The 25,644-nt window shown below is 41.6% G+C and overlaps 1 protein-coding gene across 8 annotated transcripts in view; it reads left to right on the top strand.

Moving 5' to 3' along the window:
* ITSN1 (intersectin 1) overlaps nucleotides 1-25,644 on the top strand; it is a 140,573-nt gene that overhangs the window by 96,779 nt on the left and 18,150 nt on the right. For all 8 annotated transcript variants that reach the window (XR_010090429.1, XM_063447584.1, XM_063447565.1 and 5 more), the window contains 7 exons: nucleotides 2,650-2,695; nucleotides 6,292-6,413; nucleotides 7,723-7,840; nucleotides 8,801-8,992; nucleotides 19,849-19,970; nucleotides 20,860-20,966; nucleotides 24,477-24,660. Coding sequence is in view for 7 of the 8 variants with exons in the window: in XM_063447584.1 (XP_063303654.1) it covers nucleotides 2,650-2,695; nucleotides 6,292-6,413; nucleotides 7,723-7,840; nucleotides 8,801-8,992; nucleotides 19,849-19,970; nucleotides 20,860-20,966; nucleotides 24,477-24,660 (891 nt within the window). In the remaining variant the exon portion in view is untranslated. The remainder of the gene's footprint in view (nucleotides 1-2,649; nucleotides 2,696-6,291; nucleotides 6,414-7,722; nucleotides 7,841-8,800; nucleotides 8,993-19,848; nucleotides 19,971-20,859; nucleotides 20,967-24,476; nucleotides 24,661-25,644) is intronic.

Here is a 25,644-nt window from a genome sequence, read left to right as displayed (position 1 = left end):
ACTCGCGCTGCACCCGTTATACACACTCGCGCTGCACCCGTTATACACACTCGCGCTGCACCCGTTATACACACTCGCGCTGCACCCGTTATACACACTCGCGCTGCACCCGTTATACACACTCGCGCTGCACCCGTTATACACACTCGCGCTGCACCCGTTATACACACTCGCGCTGCACCCGTTATACACACTCGCGCTGCACCCGTTATACACACTCGCGCTGCACCCGTTATACACACTCGCGCTGCACCCGTTATACACACTCGCGCTGCACCCGTTATACACACTCGCGCTGCACCCGTTATACACACTCGCGCTGCACCCGTTATACACACTCGCGCTGCACCCGTTATACACACTCGCGCTGCACCCGTTATACACACTCGCGCTGCACCCGTTATACACACTCGCGCTGCACCCGTTATACACACTCGCGCTGCACCCGTTATACACACTCGCGCTGCACCCGTTATACACACTCGCGCTGCACCCGTTATACACACTCGCGCTGCACCCGTTATACACACTCGCGCTGCACCCGTTATACACACTCGCGCTGCACCCGTTATACACACTCGCGCTGCACCCGTTATACACACTCGCGCTGCACCCGTTATACACACTCGCGCTGCACCCGTTATACACACTCGCGCTGCACCCGTTATACACACTCGCGCTGCACCCGTTATACACACTCGCGCTGCACCCGTTATACACACTCGCGCTGCACCCGTTATACACACTCGCGCTGCACCCGTTATACACACTCGCGCTGCACCCGTTATACACACTCGCGCTGCACCCGTTATACACACTCGCGCTGCACCCGTTATACACACTCGCGCTGCACCCGTTATACACACTCGCGCTGCACCCGTTATACACACTCGCGCTGCACCCGTTATACACACTCGCGCTGCACCCGTTATACACACTCGCGCTGCACCCGTTATACACACTCGCGCTGCACCCGTTATACACACTCGCGCTGCACCCGTTATACACACTCGCGCTGCACCCGTTATACACACTCGCGCTGCACCCGTTATACACACTCGCGCTGCACCCGTTATACACACTCGCGCTGCACCCGTTATACACACTCGCGCTGCACCCGTTATACACACTCGCGCTGCACCCGTTATACACACTCGCGCTGCACCCGTTATACACACTCGCGCTGCACCCGTTATACACACTCGCGCTGCACCCGTTATACACACTCGCGCTGCACCCGTTATACACACTCGCGCTGCACCCGTTATACACACTCGCGCTGCACCCGTTATACACACTCGCGCTGCACCCGTTATACACACTCGCGCTGCACCCGTTATACACACTCGCGCTGCACCCGTTATACACACTCGCGCTGCACCCGTTATACACACTCGCGCTGCACCCGTTATACACACTCGCGCTGCACCCGTTATACACACTCGCGCTGCACCCGTTATACACACTCGCGCTGCACCCGTTATACACACACTGTAAATAAATATTCAATTAATATTTTTTTTAGGATCTAATTTTATTTAGAAATTTACCAGTAGCTGCTGCATTTTTCACCCTAGTCTTATACTCGAGTCAATAAGTTTTCCCAGTTTTTTGGGGTAAAATTAGGGGCCTCGGCTTATATTCGGGTCGGCTTATACTCGAGTTTATACGGTATTTATATATTTGAATTTAGTTATTTTTTGTTTCGTTACTTTATTAGTATTTGTTTATTTCATTGCTCGCAAGAGCAATTCCAGTAGCGTCAGGATAGAGTCAGCAACTAGGGGAGGTGGGATCTGAGATTAGGTTCCCTTGAACGCACAGGATGAGTCTATAGATGAGCTCCCTCTCCCTTGGTTATCTTTATCTTTTTTTGTATGTCTTGAACTACCACAGTTTTTGATCCCATACCTGTTGTTCCACAAGTAACTAAGTGTGCTTTTTCAAACATTGAAACACCGGTTGTATGTGCACCCTGTAATTTCAAACCGGTATGGAGACCATTGAGTGATTTTAAATTATCAAGTGAATTTGTTTATAATGCTCATCCTGGAACTAGGTGATATTTAACTTCAGATTATAGGTTTCGTATTTTATTTTTATACACCATAAAAGTTATATTTTAACTATTGAACAATTTTCTTTATAAATTAAGGCTATGCTTCTTATGCTCTTATAAATCTAATGGTTTGTTCTAACTAGGTTCATGCCCCCAGAGGCTTCCAGCCTTATTTTGATTATACTATTCACGTTTTCCTAATTATCTTATATAATCAGTCTTTATTACAAACCTTTTTCAGACTGACCGTGAGCATCATACACGCAAGCATACAAAATTATCAAAAGCAAGAAAGTAAATGTTTTCTTGTGAAGAGAGCACTTACATAACGATGGTAGTTGTGGTAAATCACCAATAGCGTTAAAACGGCAATATTTTGTCATGCACCAGTATTACTACGTCTTGGTAACTGGTAACTTTTGCACTCTAGAAACGGACATTCTGAGAAATCTAGTTTAAATTCATCTAGAGTGCCATGGCTTATCTTCACGGACCTAGAATAATTTAGAACAATCTCACTTTGATTGACAATTAATCTTGTCACATTTCTTGATAAAGTGTAATTTTATTATTTTATTTTTCCTCCCCAGGGTATTGGCACAGTAGGAAAAACAGGAAGCCTTGGAAAGAAACCTGGTGAGATTTTTTTTATTTTTTTTTATTGTTTATTCTTCAGTAAAAAGAATTTCCATTATCAGGCTCTAATTGTGTTTCTACTGGAAATTCTTAAAAAAATAAAAAAAAAACATTTAAGTCCATGTTACTAAATCATAATCGGTTAAAATTGCTTCATATTGTAGAAATATGCAAATCAAATACAGATCGCAAGATTTTCCTTGTTAAAGGAACACTATAGTCACCTAAATTACTTTATCTAAATAAAGCAGTTTTAGTGTATAGATCATTCCCCTGCAATTTCACTGCTCAATTCACTGCCATTTAGGAGTTAAATCACTTTGTTTCTGTTTATGCAGCCCTAGCCACACCTCCCCTGGCTATGATTGACAGAGCCTGCATGGAAAAAAAAAACTGGTTTCACTTTCAAACAGATGTCATTTACCTTAAATAATTGTATCTCAATCTCTAAATTGAACTTTAATCACATACAGGAGGCTCTTGCAGGGTCTATCAAGCTATTAACATAGCAGGGGATAAGAAAATCTTAATTAAACAGAACTTGCAATAAAGAAAGCCTATATAGGGCTCTCTTTACAGGAAGTGTTTATGGAAGGCTGTGCAAGTCACATGCAGGGAGGTGTGACTAGGGTTCATAAACAAAGGGATTTAACTCCTAAATGGCAGAGGATTGAGCAGTGAGGCTGCAGGGGCATGTTCTATACACCAAAACTGCTTCATTAAGCTAAAGTTGTTCGGGTGACTATAGTGTCCCTTTAACAAATGTATGATTACATTCATACAGAATTATTCACAGACTTAGGGGTTTTCAGGATGTATCCAAACAAACAACATTGGTATTTTTTTTTTGCCAGTTTGGTTATGGTGGTCTATGGTTTAAAATTTATAAATCCTGAAAACTGTTTAATTTTAGTGAATGAGGAATCATGGGCATGAGCAGCAATGGGTGGCTGAGAGTGTCAGCTGACTGCTTTAACCTATCACGATGCCTATTGCTGGTATGAATTGGTATGACAATAAGGTAGTGTAAACTCTGCCTTAGCCATACCTGCAGTAGGGACCAGGCTATGAGTGGACAGGAACCCTTATTTACTGTTCAATTGTTTGAAACAGTTTAACACTGGACTTAAAGAGAGCACCTTGAGCAACTGCAATTAATTCAGTGGGATGAAATGGTTATTGTTAGTGTACTTTTAATAATGTGTCAAAACATAAATATTTTATAAAATTTCCATTTACCTTTGGGGCAAAAAATCAAGAAATCGAAGCCCGATTTGCTCAGGTTTTGTCCAGGTATTGGAGACATGCAAAAGAGATTTGATATAGGAGAACTAGGTGACTTATCTGACACTTCTGAAGATCTACCTCTACATAGAATGGAGGACTTGGACTTTTAGGAACCCTCCAAACTTTTTCAGCTGATTGAGGGAACCTCTCACCCTGTGACTACAGCCATCCTCACAGGCCTTCTGGCTGATCTCCGTCAAGATAATTTAGCAGAGATGTTAAAAGTATGGGAGAACATCAGGGAGTTTGTATCAAGATTAACTACAGTGAGGCAGACCCACAGGGAGTAATAGCACACAAATCTGACTTACAGTAGCAGGTAGGCGATGTTGCCTCAGCCCAATTCTAACTAGACTACCAATTATTGTCCCTGGAGGTCAAAAGAAGGTGGAAACACCTGAACGTTAGAGGCTTGTCACCATGGCAGAATTGCCACTCTTTCTACTCTGCAATTTACAGCACTACTAACTCCCAAACAAGTGAAAGAAATACAATTGGATGGCCTGTTTCGCCTAACAAAACCTCAGTCACACAAGGTTGTGGCCTTCAGTGATCTCCTGATCAACTTTCAATATGGACAGGATTAGTCTGCCTTCTTAACTGCAACCAGAGGGAAGACCCCATACGAATTCAAAGAGAGAAATCTCTCCTTCTGACCTCTCCAGTATGACCGTGCAATGGAGTAAATCACTCCAACCCCTAGCAGCTAGCTTATCTTCTAATGGCATGAAGTACCGATGGGGTACTTGCTATTCATTCATCATCCAACACAATAACACAGGGTGTCACGCCATAGTTACAGATTGGTGCGCCTGACTCGATAAAGACACCTAGACCACCTTTCTTATTTCTGCCCTGGCACTCCGCCAAAGACTCTAGAGTTCCATACTTACGTATCCTTCCCGTGTCCCATGCCTAGTTGAAAACAGCTTCTTCCGACGCTAGCCACACTTGTCCTTAACGTATTGATGTGCCTTGGGAAACCCTACAGGTATCCTTTGCTTGGTGCTCCAAGAGATCTCCTCATTACACCTATTTAAGTGCCTACTTTATCCATTAAGCACGAATATTATGTTTACCTACCAGGAGACCTGCGTATCTCCTTATTGATAATCCCGCTGAGATTTGCATATCTCGTGTTATGACATATTACTTCAAATGCCTGAAACCTGCGTGTTTCCCACTGCTTATTTACTGCGCATTCTCTATGTCATGTTAATACTTCAATAAAAAGATTTACAAAAAAAAAAATAACACAGGGTGTCCTATGCCTCAGAGATGATTTATGTCCTGTCTACACTGGGCCTTGGCCTAACCTCTCCACCTACTGCTGCAGGGAACACGAATGGTGGCTGCTACCTTATGGGATCCTGCAAATATCATCCCATTTAACCCTGAAACTAGTGCTATGATTGTGACAATTACCTGAATTGCGTAACGTTCATGTTGGGACTTGTTCTTTTTCATTCCATTTTAATTTTTCATATCCTTTGTAGACAACCTACCTTTTTGTATACTTTTTATAAATGGCACAATTTTCAGGTCTATGTAGGCCGAGATCTGGTACGTCCCGCCCAAATTAGCTCTTAAGTTGATACTACAACGCTGCCCCCAGCTTCAGTTGCTCTCTCTCATTTTTCCACTCAAACGTTTGCATGCTGTTTATCCTAATATTCTACGATACACATTTATGTTGCATGGCCAATTTTCTTTGCTCATTCTCACAAATCTATGGTATGTGGTTGATTTGTCATAGTCTGTGTTTGCTATACTATAACAAAAACCCTTCGTCAGATGAGTTATCCTTTTATAGATATTGTTCACTACTTATCTACATATGAACACCTATGCTGTGTCTATTTTGTCTGACTGGAATAAATAAAGAATTTTTGAAAAAATGTCTAATTGCTTAAAAAAAAAAAAAAAAAAAGTATTGGTCAGAACTGTACTCTGTACCTGCAACAGATCTGATCTCCAGGCACCATAAACACTTCAGTGAAATATCGTTATGGTACCTCAAGTGTCCAATTAAGTCCGTTAGCAAAAATGTACAGTTAGCTTGAGTGATAACATGTAGACCCCAGGATGTACTTGGAAACTAGCAACACGCTTAAATGTACCTTCCATTCTTATTAAACACTCTTATTATCTGTAGTACAGTTGTTTTTCCTGTGATCCAAAAAGATCAATTTATAAAAAAAAATCTTATTTGTCAATCTGCTATGAAACCACTAGTGCTGGTCTTATTTGGTGAAAGTTTGCGCTTGTGGTTTATTGTCATTATGTATTAACAAACTGTATTTTGGCAGAAATCGCCCAGGTCATTGCATCTTATACAGCGACTGGACCTGAGCAACTCACGTTGGCCCCTGGCCAACTAATTCTCATCAGAAAGAAGAACCCTGGTGGCTGGTGGGAGGGAGAATTACAAGTAAGTCACTTATCCTGCATTTTATATCATTCCTAATGGAGCCTTACAGAAAAAGCAATACAGTATTACATGTTAACTCCAAAGTATGGGTTTGCCTGAGATTAGAATACTGCATGCTGCAAATTATTTTTACATTTGATTTTGCCTTTACTACACCTGATTGAAAAACCACACCTTGAATATATGGCACTGTGTCTCCAAAATGTTTAAGAGATGCTAACTCTTTACTGACCGTAACATTTCACCTATCTCCGATTGCTAAGATTTTAGCTTATTGTATGCTTAGCACAGAGATGTGAATTTTGGTGGCTACAGTGGGATCATCAATGCATCAATGTGTTCCCACAATGCTGAAGGTGCAGCAGTGTAGTAGGAAATGTGTGAGCATGCAGCCCGCAGGAAAATTAAAACCATAGAAAAATCTTATTGAAATCTTTCATGAGCCACACTTTATAGATTCTTATTTTAATACTCTATGAACTTGGATGTTTTGGGTGATATGGGGCATGTAAATATTCATTTTTTTTTTTTTTTAATATGTCAACGTTAAACAGACTTACAGGAAACATTCATTCCGGTAACTCATTTCACGTATAGCATTTTTTTTTTAAAAAGCTACTTTAAAATACTGTGAACATTTCCGAACACGTGATGTAAACATGTTTGTCTGACCCGGTTCTCGCAGTCTGGCTACATGAAAGGAACACTCTAGGCATGATAATCTCTACATCTTGTATAAGTGGTTATAGTGCGGTAGTACTGCTCTCTAGTACTATTACTGCTTTCTACAAATGTATTGTTCTCTCTCTCTTTACAGAGCTTTATATAACCATCCCACAGTTCATTGGTATCCTGTTAATACTAAATTTGAGTCCCTGGGCACTCGCTCCCCTGCCTGCGCTGTGGGTATGATTAAGGCTCATCTCATGATTAGCTGTTGTGATAGGTGGAGAGTGGTCACTTGATGCCTTCAGCTATTCCCTGCCACCCATAAGCCTTAGTCAATCCTGAAGCAAAGGGAGACCAGGCTGCGGGAATCCGGGGACCCGCATTCAGTGCTAAATCTTTCGAGAAGGGTTTAACACTGAACCATTGGACAATGCCAGGCTGCTCCAGGCATTGTAACCAGTTGGAGTATTTGGGGAAAATGGGAGGAGATAGAGGGAGCTCTGGGGATTATTTTCAGCTACTGTCAGGACTTATAAGAAGCGATTTTAGGTAGGTGGTTGCCATGAGGAATGAAAGCTCCTTTTCCCTTCTTTACAAGCATTCTGTAATATATTGTATTTTAATAAAATGTATTTTTTAGGCACGTGGGAAGAAGAGACAGATTGGATGGTTTCCTGCAAACTACGTCAAACTTCTGAGCCCTGGTACAAATAAAACTACCCCAACAGAGCCACCCAAACCAGCAACTTTGCCACCAAGTAAGTGAAAAATGTATGCTGCAATGTATAACATGTTAACCACCTTAGGACACCTGCGTTACTTGGTCCATCTGGTGCTCCAAAGGTTAACCAAAATGTGTAAATGTTTTAATTACTTTTATAGTTTATATTAAGGAGAGCTCTGTATTGATATGATTAACGATGTATATGTAACGTGGGGGAAATTGTATGGTATCCTGTAGAATGGCAGTTTTAAGAGTTCCTTTTGCTATCTGCTCTCTATGCTTCCATGCCCTTCCTCGCCCCTAGACCATCAATTACTACGCTCCCACCCCTCTCCTTAAAATACTGCTTTCTATTGAACACTCACATTCTATAACATTTTATAGCGCAAATTAACAAAAAAGAAGAAAATTGACTGCAAACCATAAAGGAAACAAAACAGAGAAAAAAGACTGCACCGTGTAAATACACTACTATAGTAGAATATTATTAACAATAAGGATATAAAAAAAACAGATTAAAACAAAATAGACTCAGAAAGTCTAAAATGAATGTACCCTTGTGAATGGGTTGGAATGCAGTTTAAGTTGTCCGATAAGAAGTGAATTCTTGTCCAGGGAAATATGATGAGTAGAAGATTTATTAGTGAATCCCATTCACAGGGGTACTTTCATTTTAGATTTTTTTGGGACTATTTTGTTTGAATCTGTTTTTTTTTTTTTTTTTTTTTTCTCCTTAATGTTCTATTATAGTATTGCATTTATATGGCGCAGTCTTTTTTTCTCTGTTTTGATTCACACTAAGGGACTTATGGGTTTGGGAGAGTGCACTTACAACTCCAAAAGTGTCCCGATCTTTTTGATGATTGGTGCACAAGACCATGCGTGTCTACTCTGAAATATTCCATTGGTAGGGAAAAGCTGCTGACATTTACAGATACATATTCATTCATGCATAAATTGATGACTGTATTGTACTTTCCCTTGTGTATCGCAGCGTGCCAAGTCATCGGAATGTACGATTATATTGCACAGAATGACGATGAACTCGCTTTTGCCAAAGGTCAAGTCATTAACGTGCTGAACAAAGAAGATCCAGACTGGTGGAAGGGGGAACTGAATGGTCAAGTGGGTCTCTTTCCTTCAAACTACGTGAAGCTAACCACAGACATGGACCCCAGCCAGCAATGTAAGTAATGATGGCCTCTCTCATTAACTGCTTCTCTAACCTGTTAATACCTACATGCAGCATTGCTGTGGTTCTGCGTGTCTTTTGTAGAAATAAAAGCTCTGCCCACTGCTGCATTCACTAAGTCTCTTTGAAGACCTTCCAAAGTATAAAACTAAAGGGACGAAGTTTAACAATTGGGGAAATACCAAAACCATATTCCTGGAACTACCCAACTGGGTCTGAGCAGAGCTGCTGACCGATTATTTGAACCAATATCATGATGCAGTGTGATTTCTATAATCTATTTCTGTGCAGTGTTGGGGTTCATTAGAAGAACCCAACAGCCTGGTGCCAATACTGCCACAAAGTCATTTTAACTGTGCCTTATTTTATAAACGTCCTCTTCAAATCATAATAAATAGTTAAATAACTGAAAATGATTTCAATAAAAACCTGCAGGTCGCATAAAATCCAGTTACAGGAATACAACTGAGATTTGCGTTCTTCTGGTCAAACAATAGATCAGGCCTCTGTCTCAGAACCAGTTGTATCTTTTAACTCTGTAATCTACACTAGCTATATTACAATTATTTTTTTTCCTTGGTTCTATCCCTACATCTCTTCATTCCCTATTTGTGGCATGCATTTTTTTTTTCCTTTTCTTTTGAATCATGCTATTTTGGCACTCTTCTCATCATCATTGCACAATGTAGTTGGGTTTTTCCTTTTTTTTTATTTGATTTTGTGTGTGGTGTTTTATTTTATTTTTTATTTTTGCTTATGTGTTGTTTTCCTCCTTTTTCTAGGAAACATATGTTGTCCATCCCCCTTCTCAGGCTTGAAAGTCCTCAAAGAGACCCACTATCCCCATATCACTGCCCAGAGGGATGATGGGAGATGCAGCCTTGATCATGTGACTTCCAGCATGATCATCTACTGCCTTCTGACTAGAAGAAGTACTGCCCAGCAGTTATACCTCATTGTCCATTTAGATGCATGTAACCTTGACGTTTTATCAGCAGATTCCGAAGCAAGAAAATCTAAAACCATACAAATAAATGACACTGATTACAGAGGATAGTGGGTCCTTTTGTGGCTTTCTGCATTGCTAGGAGAAAAAAAAATAATCATACATTTCAAATAGGAGCTTTCCAATTGACTGTTTATATTTCTAAACCTGTACAATGCAACCCTCCAAAGACAGTGACCATAAAACCGATCCGAGTGGCTTTAGAATAGAAATTTTATTTTTCACGTTCAATTTTACAAAAAGACCCACTATCAAGGAATGCTGCATGTGCTGTCAGTAGTCCATAAAATCTGAAACGTTTTATATTTTTCTCCATATTTTTTTTTTTTTTTTTTCCCCCATGTGTCCAGTGTTAATTTTATTTTTTATGTTTTGGAATTTTTTTTTTTTTAGTTCAATTTATATATATATATTTTTACAAAGTATATTATGTAACTATGTTAAACAGCAATGTGATGATAACAAGATTACTTGTAGTGAAATGTGCCCGATTATATGGAAGGTATATGGCTAACTCAGTTTGTGTTAGATAGTCTTCTTAGAAAAATGATTGCATTTTTGTATACAGAAATCAATACTGTATCGACCTGTGCAATGGTTGCTACCTGTTAACTCCTTCAGCCTCAGAAAAATGCAGGTACAAAAGGGGTTAACACTTATATTTTGCACATATAGTTAAATACATTTATCACTTCTTTGTACCGGTTTTATTTAATTTTTACATGTACTGGGCAGCCATTAACCAGTTTTATTGTATAATGGTTAATCTTTTGAGTGACAGACGTGTGTGCTACATTGCAATGTGTTAAGCACACTATTCTCCGCTTCTGTCTCTCAAAAGGTTTGTCTTCGTATCCATCCATTCTATGAAATTGTATTTAATTTCTTGGTGGATAAGCTAGGGATTTCCCGACTTTTGATAGCAAAGGCATCAAATTGCTGTTCTGTGTTGCGCATCAGGACAAAGAATGTATACACTATTTTAACATGAATTTAACTGCAATGTTTACATTTTTTTTTTTTATTGTTTTTAAATAGACTGTGGAAATTTTGTCATTTTACTGTTTATAGCCGCTTACAGTGTTGTGTCGTGCCGTACGAGTCATTAACTATTTCATTAAACACTAGTGGACTGCTTTTAACCCATGTTTAAATGCCAGTGGCACGAGCAACGCGTTGGTGAAACCTTGCTCTGCCCTATGATGCACCATAAAGAGTTAATACCATGAGTAGAAAAAGCAGATTAAAATAATGTAATGGGAGTTGGGGGTCAATTTGTGGATTGCGGCCAGAACAAGATGGCAGACTTTATCTATGGCTGTAAAGGGTTTTTAATTATAATTTTTTTTTTAACTTTCTTTGTTTTTTTTTTTGCTTTGTCATTGACGTTTCTCTTTCTGTGCATACTGAAAGTGTTACAGGCCGCGCTTTACCTATCCATGTGGCGGGTGGCCGCCAAAAACCTTTGTTCATCTACACTTCAGTATTTTAATGGGTATGAATGTAAAATATATAAATATATGAAACTTACAGCTTTAACAACTGTAATACAGCCTTTACAATCAGTTACATGTATAGATAATTAAATTCTTCTTATAAAAGCTAGTCTTTGCTCTGTGTGTCTTTTTGCTTTGGGATCTTGTTTGACTGTCAGTGATTCTTCACCAATTTTAACCTCTAAAGACGCATACAACACATTTATTTAATGCCGTAGTTGGTACAGAGTTGAGTCATGGTCTTTCTACAATTAAACACATTAATATGGAGTTTATTGATGTTTCAATTTGCGTTTCCATTAAATGATATTTAGAAGCATGCAAATTGTGGCATGCTATACTTTGGACTTCTCCAAATGACACTCCCCGCAAATCTTACTGCCTGGGCTTCCTAGTAGGTTGTTTTGAAGAAGTAAAATACATAAATAATATGTTTCCAGCGTCATGTAAATTTTTTACATTTTATGCTATTTTGTATCAAACCACTATGCTAAGCTATGAGAGTATAAATAAAATCTAGATTTTACTCAAAGATGCAATTAAACCGTATTGCAACACATTCCGTTCTGGCAGCTTTCTGCGTAGCGTCAGAAACTACGCATTACTAGGGGATTTGTGGGTAGTTTTTTTTTTTTTTTTTTTTTTTTAGCCAGGCTGGGAACACAAAGAAAACATGAAGGGGTTTTCTGGTGAAGGTCCAAGGCTTGCTCATTTTAAACATATGTAAACTCAGTATGCCATTTGTAGTCAATCCTCCTGCTGTCAGTTGTGAGTTCATAACCTCTCGGTGTTCAATCAAGTGGCAAAACATTGCAACAATGGAGTCCTTTATTAAAGTGTAAACACACAAAATGACGCCCTGCACTCAAAGTCCCATTACTCTTGGGCAGCAATGGCTGTAGTATTCATCAGCTTAAATCCATAATACAAAACAAACCGTGTAGGACTCTCCTAAGAAGTTTGTCTTGACAGTTACGGTCATTTAAGTGCTTCTAAAATCTTGTTGTTTAAATGTACATAGGGATTGGGGTAATGCGCAGATAACATTTTGGTTTTGTATCTATTAAAGTGCACCTATTGTCACCTTGAAAGCACTAAACGTTGATCTGTACATCTATCTGTATCTAAACTATTAGAACAAGCATAGGTAAGTGCTTTCCCTATGTATTATCTTTCATCTGTAGTCTTGTACTATTGTGCCTCTTGTATATCAGCAAAGACTCTGAGCATGGAGTGCTCGATTTGTGCCAGGAGATGCAGTGACATCACTCTTTACATGTAACCATATTATTGGTATTCCATTCACATCATTTCAGGGTGGGGTAATTGCACATGAAACCATTCTGGATGTGGCGGATTAGTGTCTTTGCGTAACTATATCTTCATTTATAGGTTTGATTAGCTGGTTAGAGCAATGGTGAACTGGAAAACCAGGTTCAAATCCTGGTCAGACCACCTTACGATAAAATATATATCCGCCACCCCATTCGCTCCACCCACTCATACAGACTGACACACACTGACCCAAACAGATTTGACACACATGCCGACACACACACATGCTGACACACACTCGCACATGCCGACACGCACACTGACCCATGCCTGGCTGAGGTGGATGCCACCGGACAGATGTTCTACTGGACGCTAAACTCCTTGTATAATTATTACAACATAGAGGGGTGGCCAAACGAGCTGTGCAGTGAAGCTGCTGCCAGCTCACCCTCTTTCCACCCCCTTTAGCAGCGCACTTGGCGGCCGCCTTATTGGCCTACCTCAAATCCTCAAAAATTGTGAGATTGTTTGAGCAGAGCCTTTAAATATCACTTTTCTAGAAACTGTAAAGCACTGCAGAATGTGTTTGTTTCTTCAACAATCTTTATTTAAAGTTTTCAAAGGAAGGGTTTAACATTGCACATATTGATGTATAAGTGTCATACACATTCGGAAAGACAAATAAAACAATATTCATGCATATAGACAATGTCTCAAGTACGAAGCTTTTGACCGCAAAAGTTGGTGCAGTAGGTGTTTAATAACGTTTAGAATCAATAACATAGTTTGTGAAGGATCATTGTATTAGTCCACAGTAAATAAGGCTTTGCGGTCTGTCGGACTGTATGTCAGTGGGCATATTGGTATCTCGTCAGGTAGGTCAGAGAAACAATCTCTCAAGGCAATGATAGGAAACAGGTGTATGAGTGATCGGCACTTGACATTCGATACAATTGCCTGTATTCACATCACAAGTTCCTTTGCTGCCCTTTCATCATAGATAATTTGGGAAGGTAGAGGAGAGGAAGAAGAGATTTTAAAAAAAAAAGTGGGAGGAGAGAAACACTGGCACAGTTACTCGTGTGTCTAGGGAGCGCCCTCCCACCACCCCTGTAGAGGTTATCACCCGAGTGACCTCTGAAACTATAGTATGTCGAGGCTTCTTAAGTCATTCCTATGCAGAGTTGTTCAAGCGTGGTCCATGTCCAGGGGGAGAGGAGTGGCATACAGAATGTTAATAATTGGTATTGGTGTAGATTCAAAAAAATGTGCACATGGTGTGGAACTTGCCGTCCACACGGTTTGTGAATCATAGGTAGTTTAAAAATTGCATACATGCTGTCTAAAAAAGATAGGTATTCGGGATCGACTGTTATTTATTTTTTGGGATTTTTATTTTATTTTAATTCTTTATTTTGGTTGTGCAGATGATCACAAGACATGAACATACGCCACAACAGCGTGTTGCAAGGATTACAGATACTAGACAGTGGCATAGAAAGTCGCACATTTTTTAAATATAGATAACTTGCGTAACTAAACATTTGAGTTGTCAGAGTGGTGAGTAGATAAATGACTTTTTCAGCAGGTTAGGTAAAGTACAAGAAGACACTTCACACATAGCTAGTGAGATGACTAAGACATTAGATTTGTATGCACATTCTATGTGTATGGGTGTACGATTCAAACATCAATTGTTAAGGTACATGCTATATAAAATTATGTCAAGTGTAGATTTCTCCACACTGCTTGAGAGTAACCACCAGGGGGCAGAGAGTCACTGAGCTTGTTGGACACAGCACCTATGTGTACTTAGGCATTTTTCTATGCAGTTCTGCAGTAATAAAATCAATAATAGTAAAATCAGAAAACACGGAGATGCTAAACAAAATAAAATACAGTGCTAGAATTATGAGTATACACTGTTAGCAGCCGCTTTGTTGCTCTTGCAGCGGTGCTGAGTCGGCTGGCGTCCTGGCCATGCTAAAGTCCCCTGTGTTTCCTGCTGGTTGCGTGAGGGCTGAGGTACTTGGTGGTCAGGAGTGTGCTCGGTCTTGTAGTTCAGCTGGCATCAGCCTGCATGCTGTGTCCGTTACTCCACGTTGTGTGGGTGAAGTGAGAGTTCAAATAGGGTGCCCTCAGGACCGCCGGTAGCAGAGTTGTAGTCTCCAATGCTGCAGATGGGAGCTTGTTCTCCGGCTTGTACTGGGTCGCAGCGGCCATCTTGAATTTTGCCGTGCGGTCTCTATTTGAGCCGTTCACCACTCGGTTGGTAGGGGTGGTCTCTGCCCTCCCGGTGAGGTCTGGGATAACCCCCCCGGCCCACAGGGGGGAGAACGGGGCCCTCAGTAGGTGTGGGAGAGGACCCGCCGGACTAAGCGCGGGAGATCGGCCACCTCTCCCGCCAGAGCCTCGCGACAGGCCGCAGTCCCAGCTGCCCAGCATACCTCGCCGCCGGTAGGACGGGGGCCAACCCGGATAACGGGTGTAGTAGCCTGAGTCCCTCTTGCCTTCTTGTGGCTGCTGGATGATAATTTTTCAGGGGGGAAAAGTTAATTTCAAGCTGGTTGTAGGAGTTTCACTCAGGAGCCGAGGTGCCCCACGTCCATCCAGCTTGGCGTTCAGGCCCCGCCCCTTGGATTTTTTTTGAGCCGATACTGATACAGGTAATCTGTGAACTTTTAGGCCGATAGCCGATAACTTACCAATACCGATATTTTGTACATTTACCGTTTTGAAAAAAGAAACAATTTCTACACAAATCTACTGTTTACTGAACATGTTTATTTTATAGCGTTAGGAGTACAAACCTGTATTCCTAAGGCTGTGGTGTTACTCTACCTATGTAAATGTGTAGATCCCCCCCCATGTAACATTTACTTACCTTATATCTCGTGGTGCGTTGGTTGCTCTGCCTCATCGGTTGCGGTAATGATGATCTTCACCAATCCAATGTCATCCCATGTGGACACATGGCAGGCTAGTGCGCATGCACGGCAACCATGTGATTGAATAGCCATGTTTAACTCTGCTACTGATGTGGAACCACTTCCATTTAGATGGCATGGTCTAGGTGTCTATAAAATCAATTTAAATTATTGAGGTTATAACATTGGCTCAAGTTTTACCATAGACAGTAAGTAATTCTAGAGTGTATGTATCGTCAAACACTGCAGACATTTATAGCCTCATTTTAACCAAGTCTTCAGTTTAGAACATGCATACAGTTGTAATTACATTTATTCAACCCTCATTGAAAATCAGGTTTATTGTCAAAATCTGCTGTTTGCAATGAACAAACCAAACAAAAGCAACTGAAATAGCTCAACACAATAAATTATTCAAGTGGTTTCCCCAAATTCAACTAAAAATGCAACTTATGATTTCTCCAGTCTCAAAATTATACAACCCTCTAAATAGAATTCTCACAACAGCACAAATATGAAAACAGGTGTTGTCTCAAGCACTTCTAATGCAACTAATCAAGGGCTTCATTAGTTGCACCTGGTGTGCTTGATCTGGAACACTTAAAATACCTGAACTGGCTAGCGGTTTATTGAGGGTCATGTTTGACTGCAAGTTAGTAATATAGCCAAGCCAAAAGAATGGCCCACAAGGTTAAGAGAAGAGACGATCACCCTTCACAAACCCGGAACATGATACAAAGATATAGCCAAGGCACTGAATGTTCCTAGAGAAACATAGTTTGCAAGTTCAAAATTGAAGGAACAGTGGTTAAACTACCTGGACGGGGCAGAAAAGGAAGTTATCAATGGCTGCAACAAGATTTCTGAGAATGAATGTTGTGACTGCAGAAAGTCTTGGTGGCAAAAGGCACTGAGGTATCAGTGACCACAGTAAGGTGCATACAAATGCAGGTGGTTTCCAGAACACCACCACTACTGGCCCAAAAGCACAAGAAAAGTCTGCTCCAATATGCTCAAAATCCTATAAATAAGCCACAGAAGTCTTGGAGTTCTATTTTGTAGTGCGATGTAATAAAACTGGAACTTTCAGACTCAATGGATCAGCAGTGTGTCTGGAGGAAGAAGAATGAAGCATACGCGGAAAAGAACACTCTGCCTACAGCTAAGCATAGTGGTGGCTCGGCGATGCTCTGCAGCTGCTTTGCATTCTCGAACACTGAAAACCTGCAGCGTGTGGAAGGCAAGATGGATTCATTGAATTCCTAGGAGAAAATGCCATGCCATTTTTGAGGAAGCTGAAGCTTAGGCGTTATTCGACCTTCCAACAAGATCTCAAGCATACCTCAAATTCCACAAAGGCTTGGTTGCAGAAGTAGTTATGGGAAATTCTACAGTGGCCATTACTGTCACCTGATTTGAACCTCATAGAAAGTTTCTGGTTGGGATTTGAAGAAGGCAGTTGCAGCACGCAAACCCAAGAATATTAATGAATTGGAAACCATTGCTCATGGACAATGTAACGCTGCCAGAAGCTGGTGTGTGACTATGCATCCCATTTGCAGCAGGTCATAACTGCAAAAAGGTGCTCTATGAAGTAGTAAAGATGCCTGCCATGAAGGGGTTGAATAATTTTGAGACTGGAGAAGTCATGTTAAGTTGCATTTTCAGTTGATTTGGGGGAAAACGCTCAAAGCATTTGTTGTGTTGAGCTATTTCAGTTGCTTTTGTTTTATTTGGTCATTGCAAACTGGTGAAAGTCTAAGTTTTGACAATAAATGTACATTTGTGTTCATCTGATTTTATTATTGCGGTCCCTGAGGAAGTTCCTGTAGTAGGAACGAAACTTGTAGGACCTGACGCTTTTATATTTTTAAAAATACTTTGCCAAATAAATACCATTTGATACCTGCTGTCTGGATTCACGTCTGGTTCCTTGTCAAAAGTGGTGACATATAGGAGGGTATAGCCACCCATACATTTGTAAGTGCAACTTAATATTGCGTGATTGCTATATATCTAAACAATATTACGCTATGTTGTATTTATTTATATATTAGGAACTTCAGTTTTAACCCACACTTATTTTACTTTGTATACTTGTCGGTTTTATAAGATCATTGTCTGAGAGGTGATCTGTGGAAATCTGATTATAATTTTTAAGATAAGAATTACTATATTTTTTTTATTTCACTTTGCTTTTAGTGGTGTAGGGCAAGCATGTCAAACTCAAAGGCAAACACGCACCAAATAAACAAGATTTAAGGTTATGTGGGCCGCAAAAAAACAAAATCTTTAGTTTTCATAGAAACTTAGGTTTATTTCAAAAAGTACAATATAAAAAAGTTGCCTAACTCACACTGGACGTCCTCGCGCTCATAGGGCTTCAAAGTAAACAAAAGAGCAAATTTGTTTTAAGGAGACGTGCATTTGCATATAACCAATGTTTCAGTCCAACTACCTTGACATATTAAGAAAAGTTTGATAATGGGACTGAAATGGTGAATGTATGCTGTTGCACAGGTGTAAAAAAAACAAAAACAAATTACGTTATGTTGATTTTGAAGTCCTATGAGTGTGTTCTTCACTTTGGCTGAGATCCTCCAACTTGATGATCTCAGCCAATCCAATGCTTTCCAATAGAAAGCATTGGGAGGCTATTGTGTGGCCACTCAGCATCTCCATGGGGGAGAGTTCAGCGCCTCCATGCAGACCCAATCTAATACACTGCCCACAAATCCAGTACACTACCCCCTCCACCCAATCTAATACAATGCCCCCCTCCCTCCACTCTAATTGAATAAACTGCCCCCACTCCCACCACTCTAATACACTGCCCTCCCACAATTCAACACACAGCCCACCTCCCCCCAATTTAACACACTGCCCTCCTCCCACCACTCTAATACATTGCCCTCCCCCAATTTAACAACTGGCCCCTTCCACAAATTAGAACCCTTCCCGCCCTCCCACCACTCTAATACAATGCTCCCCCTCCCCCAATTTAATACACTGCCCCCCTCTCTCTGCCAAATTAACTCACTGCCCTGCCCCCTATTTAACACACTGCCTCCCACTCCCTCCGCCAAATTAATACACTGCCCTTCCTCCAAATTAACACACTGCCCCCACCCACCATTCTAATACACTGCCCATTCCCCCCCCAAATTAATACACTGTCCCATCCCTCCCTCAAATAAATACACTGCCAACCCTTTCCAATGTAACACTACACAAGAAGGTCCACCAAGCCCCACTTTCCCTACCTCAAGATGAGCCGCCCATCCACAAGTTCCAACCCTGCTCTTCTAATAAATCCACACTCACACACTGACCCTGCACACAAATCCATCACTGCAGTTTTAGCCGCTAACCTTACACACGCACTAATCCTACATGCAAACGCCCTTGCATTCACTTACACTGATCCTACACACAAATATGTCCTTTCATTTGTACGCTTTGATGCATCACGCAGTTACTTCTTCTGCAAAGAGTATAAGCATAGAAAAAAACAAAAATATAAGGTAAAGCAGAGTAGGGGGTGAGTGGGAAGGTCTCCATGGGTCATCCTATTCGCTAATATCAAATCTACAGGAAACATTCCAATAATCTACGCACAATGGCATGTTTTATATGATAAGAGGTGGAGGAATAATGAACAAGGGATGTGAGTTCACCCATCCTCTATTTTCTGATTATCTCTTGCTTGGTTGGAGGAGAGGCCTTTAACATTGTTCCTGCTAGCACCATTTGGGCAGCCAATGAGATCTTGTTTAATAACTTTTGAAGATTAGTTGAGACCACCTACTGATCTCTATAATAAAATTAAAGCTGTTTTTTATTACCTTGGAAGTAGTTGTGTTTCACAATTAAATAGGCTGAGTTTATATATTAAAATGTGAACCGTTTAAAATATTTTACTAACATGGGTGGATTATCTATTCTCTTCATAATGGTGCATTAACGCGTTATTTAAAGTAGCCTTTTGTCTAAAGGTCAATCAGTGGTTTGTTTTTGAGGATGGTAAATTGGCGGTGTTATCTAAATTCAGGAAAGTCTCATCTAATACTTTTTCTGATTACAGATCTGGTAAACCTTGACAATGGACCACTTATCACCGCGCTTGTTTTTATCTTATATTTCTAGGGTGTGCAGACTTACATCTTCTAGACATGCTGAGCCCCACAGAAAGAAAGAGGCAAGGCTATATTCATGAATTGATAGTGACTGAGGAGAACTATGTCAATGACTTACAATTAGTCACAGAGGTAAGTTCAGCTTAGTCCTTATTGTATGATCACATAGTCTGACTTATTTTACGTTGACTGTATTGCTGCTCCTATCACTGTATTGCCACTAAATCCCAAGGTAACACCATGGGTAATGAAAACCACCTAAGTAAAACCATTCCATTACCATTGTGTAAAACCATTCCATTACCATTGTGTAAAACCATTTTGTAGAGATGAATCTACATTCTTTTTACTGTGGGGACTCTGGTTTCGAGCGGATCTGTGTAAGAAGTTAACACAACCTTGATACTGTCGTCTTTATTTGGGCAGACTCGGTGGGCCGAAGTGGTTCTCATCTGCTGTCACATTCTATGGCTCCAGAATCCAATCCTTATAATTATTAATATAGAACATGACAACTGAGTCTGTTGAATTTTACTGTGAAACTAGAATTGATGGTACCAGGTTCACTTTATTGAGACTTATTCAGTCTGTTTCAATCCAGTTTATCTGGGGTGTAGTGATTGAAGTGTATTACTTCTTTCTATGGTCCATTCAGATTTGTGGACTTTTTGGGGAAGTTCGAGCTGTAAAACATCTCTACTGAAGCAGTTGAGTTGTACCTACTTGCTTTACCCATGAATCACCATTGTCACAGTTTCCTTAACGAATGTAAGACACATTGTCTTTAAGAACAGTACTTGGTTTCTAAACTGTGGTAGGAGCTTGGACTTCATCCTTGTTGTTACAGCTGTATTTGTTCCTGTGATTTGCCCCTGCTGTAGTTCGAGGCTTGTATTTTTACAATGTTTGCTTACAGTACTAGCAGAGTAATAGGACATACAAACAAAAAGTTTGAACACATCTGAGACGATAGTGGAAAGACTAAAACCTCTCAAATTAATTTCTCTCCTTTATAATCTAGACATTCCAGAAACCCCTGTTGGAATCCGATTTGCTCACAGAGAAAGAAGTGGCCATGATTTTTGTCAACTGGAAGGAGCTGATTATGTGCAATATCAAACTACTCAAGTAAGATTTCTAGTCTGTGAGAGGTTGATGGTACTGGATATATGTCTGGACAGAATGATTCTCCGAGAACAAAGAACAGCATATTTCAACTCTAGCTACTTGTTTTTTAAACCGCAACTCTTAAATGATCGCTCAGCACCATCACATGTATGTATATAACAAAGTTGCTGGTGCAGAACGGTGCTTGCCCCCATTCTTCCCTCCCTTGCAGAACTATCAGTCAGACTGCCTGAATGCTTCAACTACCCAATTTCAGTTATATCTATTCTGAACCACTCAGACCAGGTCTGGTTCGTTCTGGGTAGAGAAGCAAGAGACAACACGATCCGTGCCCTTAATGTAATCCAATCTGCCCGGTGCTACTCCTCTCAATGGGAACAGAAAAGGCATTCGACCAGGTAGACTTGACATACCTTGCTGCAATGCTGCAACACATGGGCATGGGCCCCCACTTCGCACATGGATGGCCTCGCTATATACGACACCAACGGTAAGAGTGAGGTTTAATGGAGTCCTTGCAGCACCGTTCCCTATACAAAACTGCACTCGCTAGGGCTGCCCCTTGTCCCCCTTCCTGTTTGCCCTCTCTCATAAACCGTTTCTGGAGGAGACGGTACGGGGGATTCGCCTGGTTCCACGCTGGACGGGGGGCAGCATCGGGTAGCGGCTTATGCCGATGATATGCTGTTCTTCCTGGAGAACCCACTGGTCTCCCTCCCCAACCTCCTAAAACCCGTTGTGCGATACGGTCAGATCTCTAATCTGAAACTGAACTTAGATAAGTCAGAAGCCATGGCCATAACTCTCCCACGTAACATGGAAGACCATCTGCAAACACAATTCCACTTTTGCTGGAACAACTCCATGATCCGTTACTTGGGCACGTGGCTGCCTAAAGACTTGATGCAAACATATACTGTGAACTTCTTCCCCATCCTGAACAAGCTGAAAGCCGACCTGCAGAGATGGACGGGCCGATACATTTCGTGGTTTGACCGCATTAATGCGGTGAAGATGTATATCCTACCGAGACTCTTTAATCTCTTCCAGGCCTTACCAGTGGTGATTCCGAGGGCCTTACCCAATCAATAACCACTGCAATCCGGAACTTTGTGTGGAACGGAAGAGCAACTCAAATACGCCAAATACAGTTGATCTGCCCGAAACACTCAGGCACACTTGCAACGAATCACAGCTAGGCATGTCCGAACACCGACTAAACTCTGGTTCCCCATGGAGACCCAATATGCAGGAGACGCAATACCAGCAAAATTATGGCTCGATGGGGCAACGCTAGGGCAGCTGCGAACAGGAAACCCGAGGATCGATGCAACGCTCCGGGTGTGGTGCACGGTCAGATATGCAAGGCAATTGACAACAGCCTATTCCCCGCTGACTCCCCTTGTACACAACCCAGACCTAGCAGACGGACTGAAACCGACTGACTTAGCTGGGTTTCAGGGCTCAGACTGGAAATATATTCGCCAATGGCGCACAGAAACGCACCTTAAAGCCATTACAGACTTGATCACAGACAGACGGCCCTAGAGAGGTTCTGATACCACCAAATACACACCTACAATACTACAATACTACAAGGCAAGGAAGTGTCACCTACAATTCCACAGAACATATACACAATTTGAGACTTACTGCAACACTTACACAGAGACATCTCAGCCCTATATGCCTTACTGACGATGGGAGAGGACAACCAACCTCCGGGATTCATATCCCGATTGGAAGGGGAAACTAGAGTCACACTATCAGAGAACGACTGGAATAAAATATACATACTAACACAAAATGCTCAATGGGAGCAAAATACCAGGAGCTAAGCTACAAGTTCATAACTCACTGGTACAGGACCGCAGATGTGCTACACCGAATAAACCCCGACAACTGCTGGCGTTGTAACGAAGAGGCCAGGGCTGGCCTTTACATCTGGTGGTCGTGCCCGGTGATTTCCCCCTTCTGGACTATGGTAAACACAAAAATATGTGAAATCTCGCGGACAGACCTCCCTCACTAGCCACTTCCTATGCTACTTCACCACACAGCACGTGTCGACATACAAAAATCACTCACAGTGCACTTACGGCCGCGCAGTCCCTGGCCGCTGGAAGCAACCAGGTGCGCCGACCTTTCAGCAACGGGTGGCCAAAGTTGAGGAGATACATGCCATCGAAAGTATGACTGCAGACCTTAGAGGTAGTTCCGACAAATGTGGCCTGAAATGGTACCCCTGGACCGACTTCACCCATAAAGAGGGAATGCAGACTTAGACACTCACTAACATCAGGACATAGTCCTCCGGCAATGCACAGGGTACGATGACAGCCCCATCAAGACACCAGGAGGGAGCAAACCTAGACACTAGAGAGGGGTCACTCACAAGCTCTGACTGACAGAACTGACGTTGTTAACCGGGACAAAGCATGCAGCGGTGGCAATAAAATATAGAAATACTACTTGCTTTCGTCCTCTCACCCCCTCTTTCCTTCCGTTTCCTTCCCTTCCCCCACGGTTCCTTCACTGTTTCCCCTGGAGTTGATTTCCTCGCCTAATTCACAACCACCACCCATATCCCGCTGGTAAGACAGCACAAAGGCAACTCCAGCCAACAAGCATGGAGTTAGCAATTAACCCAAAGTAGAAAACAGCACTCGCAGCGCACACAGACTGAACCCACCAAACCACTTAAAGGACCACTATAGGCACCCAGACCACTTCAGCGTAATGAATTGGTCTGGGTGCCAGGTCGAGCTAGGATTAACCCTGCCTGCTGAAAACATAGCAGTTTCAGCCTCTAGTGGCTGTCTCATTGACAGCCGCTAGAGGCGCTTCCACACTTCTCACTGTGATTTTCACAGTGAGAAGACGCCAGCGTCCATAGGAAGCATTGATAATGCTTTCCTATAAGACTGGCAGAATGCGTGCGGCTCTTGCCGCGCATGCGCATTCAGCCGATGACGGAAGAAGAGGGAGCAGAGTCCCAGCGCCGAGGGAGCCCGGCACTGGGAAAAAAAAGGTAAGGGATTAACCCCTTCCTCCCCCTTCAGCGCCAAGGGAGTGGGACCACAAGTATGTTTTCCTGGCACTATAGTGGTCCTTTAACACAGGAATGAGGGCTAAGTTTTGGAAGTGAATATGTAAATCTACTGGTTAACTTAATAACTGTATGTAAAATGCTTTTAATTCACTATTTAACAATATGCCAAACTGTCTGGTTAACAATGATGAAAATAAAAAATTAAAGATTGTAAAAAAAAAAAATCTATATTGCACATGGGGCGGTCACATGTCCAACATGGACTTAGCGATCTCTTTTTTTTTTGGAAAGCAAGACTAGCCACAGACTGAGGCTCTAATTTACTGTACTTGTGGGCCGCCATAATGCAAACTGTGAGGTCAGAGGGAAATGTGGATGATTTATGCCTCAATACCCAAGTATGTTTAATTGTATGAGATGATAAATCCAGAAATATTTCCTTCTGTATTTGATTACAGGGCCCTAAGAGTTCGCAAAAAGATGTCTGGGGAAAAGATGCCTGTAAAGATGATTGGAGACATCTTGACTGCTCAGTTACCCCATATGCAACCCTATATTCGCTTCTGTAGCTGTCAGCTCAACGGTGCTGCCCTCATCCAGCAAAAAACAGATGAGGTGCCAGAATTTAAGGAGTTTGTCAAAGTAAGTGCTACTGTTAATGTATTGGACTGCTAGCCTTCCTGCTATGAATTTAATGCACTTTAAAACCTCCCAACGATATGCAGATTCTCACGGTCCCTCCTTCTAAATTCTAGGTATTCAGATATATCTGACGCACCATGAGATATTTGGATAGATCTATCACTGTATTGAGAACTCTATGGCATTCACAGACAAGTCTGAAGTAACATTAACTCAACATTATCTCCCACAGCTAATTTACCACCAAAGTGACTAACTGTGAAGTCTGAAGATTGTTCAGAACTTTGAACCAAGTCTGGTTCTGTATATTCTCAAGTCAATTATTATCCTGTGGTGTTGATATAGATACTGATTTAGAAAAAACTGCTAAATTACACAATTTTGCTTTTTTCGAGGCAAAGTCGGGTTCGTACTGAACATTATGATTTTTGACCCCGAACCAGAACCCAGACATTTCAGTAACAGTTCGGGTTAGAGTTCAGTGTTCTGTGATTTAATGGCGCGTTTTGAAAAGCTGCAGGGCAGCCAATCAACAAGCGTTTGACTCGTGTGCCCTTAGAAGCCATCACAGCCATGCCTACTAATGGCATGGCTGTGATTGGCCAGTGCAGCATGTGACCCAGCCTCTATATAAGCTGGTGTCACATGAGCTCTTATTAGTGTAGGGAGAGGATGCTGCAGCTGTGAGGGACAGATTAGGAAAGAATTCTGGTGTTGAATCTGCAAACTACAGTGATTATTTTTGTGGGTGCTATACTACATTTTTGTATCCTGCCCTGAGCCCAGTGCCACAGAGAAATAAGCAGTCTATTTGTTAGGTGGGCACTTGCAACTGCATGTGTGCCAGGCACATTACTTTAATCCTGTTCTGGTAGCTCAGTGGGCAACATCTATGCATTTTTAAATACTGCTGTGACATTGCAGTTTGACAAATGCAATTTTTTTTGGTGCTAAAAAGTAAATTTGGGGCATGCACTTCATATC

Source organism: Pelobates fuscus, chromosome 1 (assembly GCF_036172605.1).
Source record: "Pelobates fuscus isolate aPelFus1 chromosome 1, aPelFus1.pri, whole genome shotgun sequence".
Classification (NCBI taxonomy): Eukaryota; Metazoa; Chordata; class Amphibia; order Anura; family Pelobatidae; genus Pelobates; species Pelobates fuscus.
This window is presented reverse-complemented; position numbering and strand designations above follow the sequence as displayed.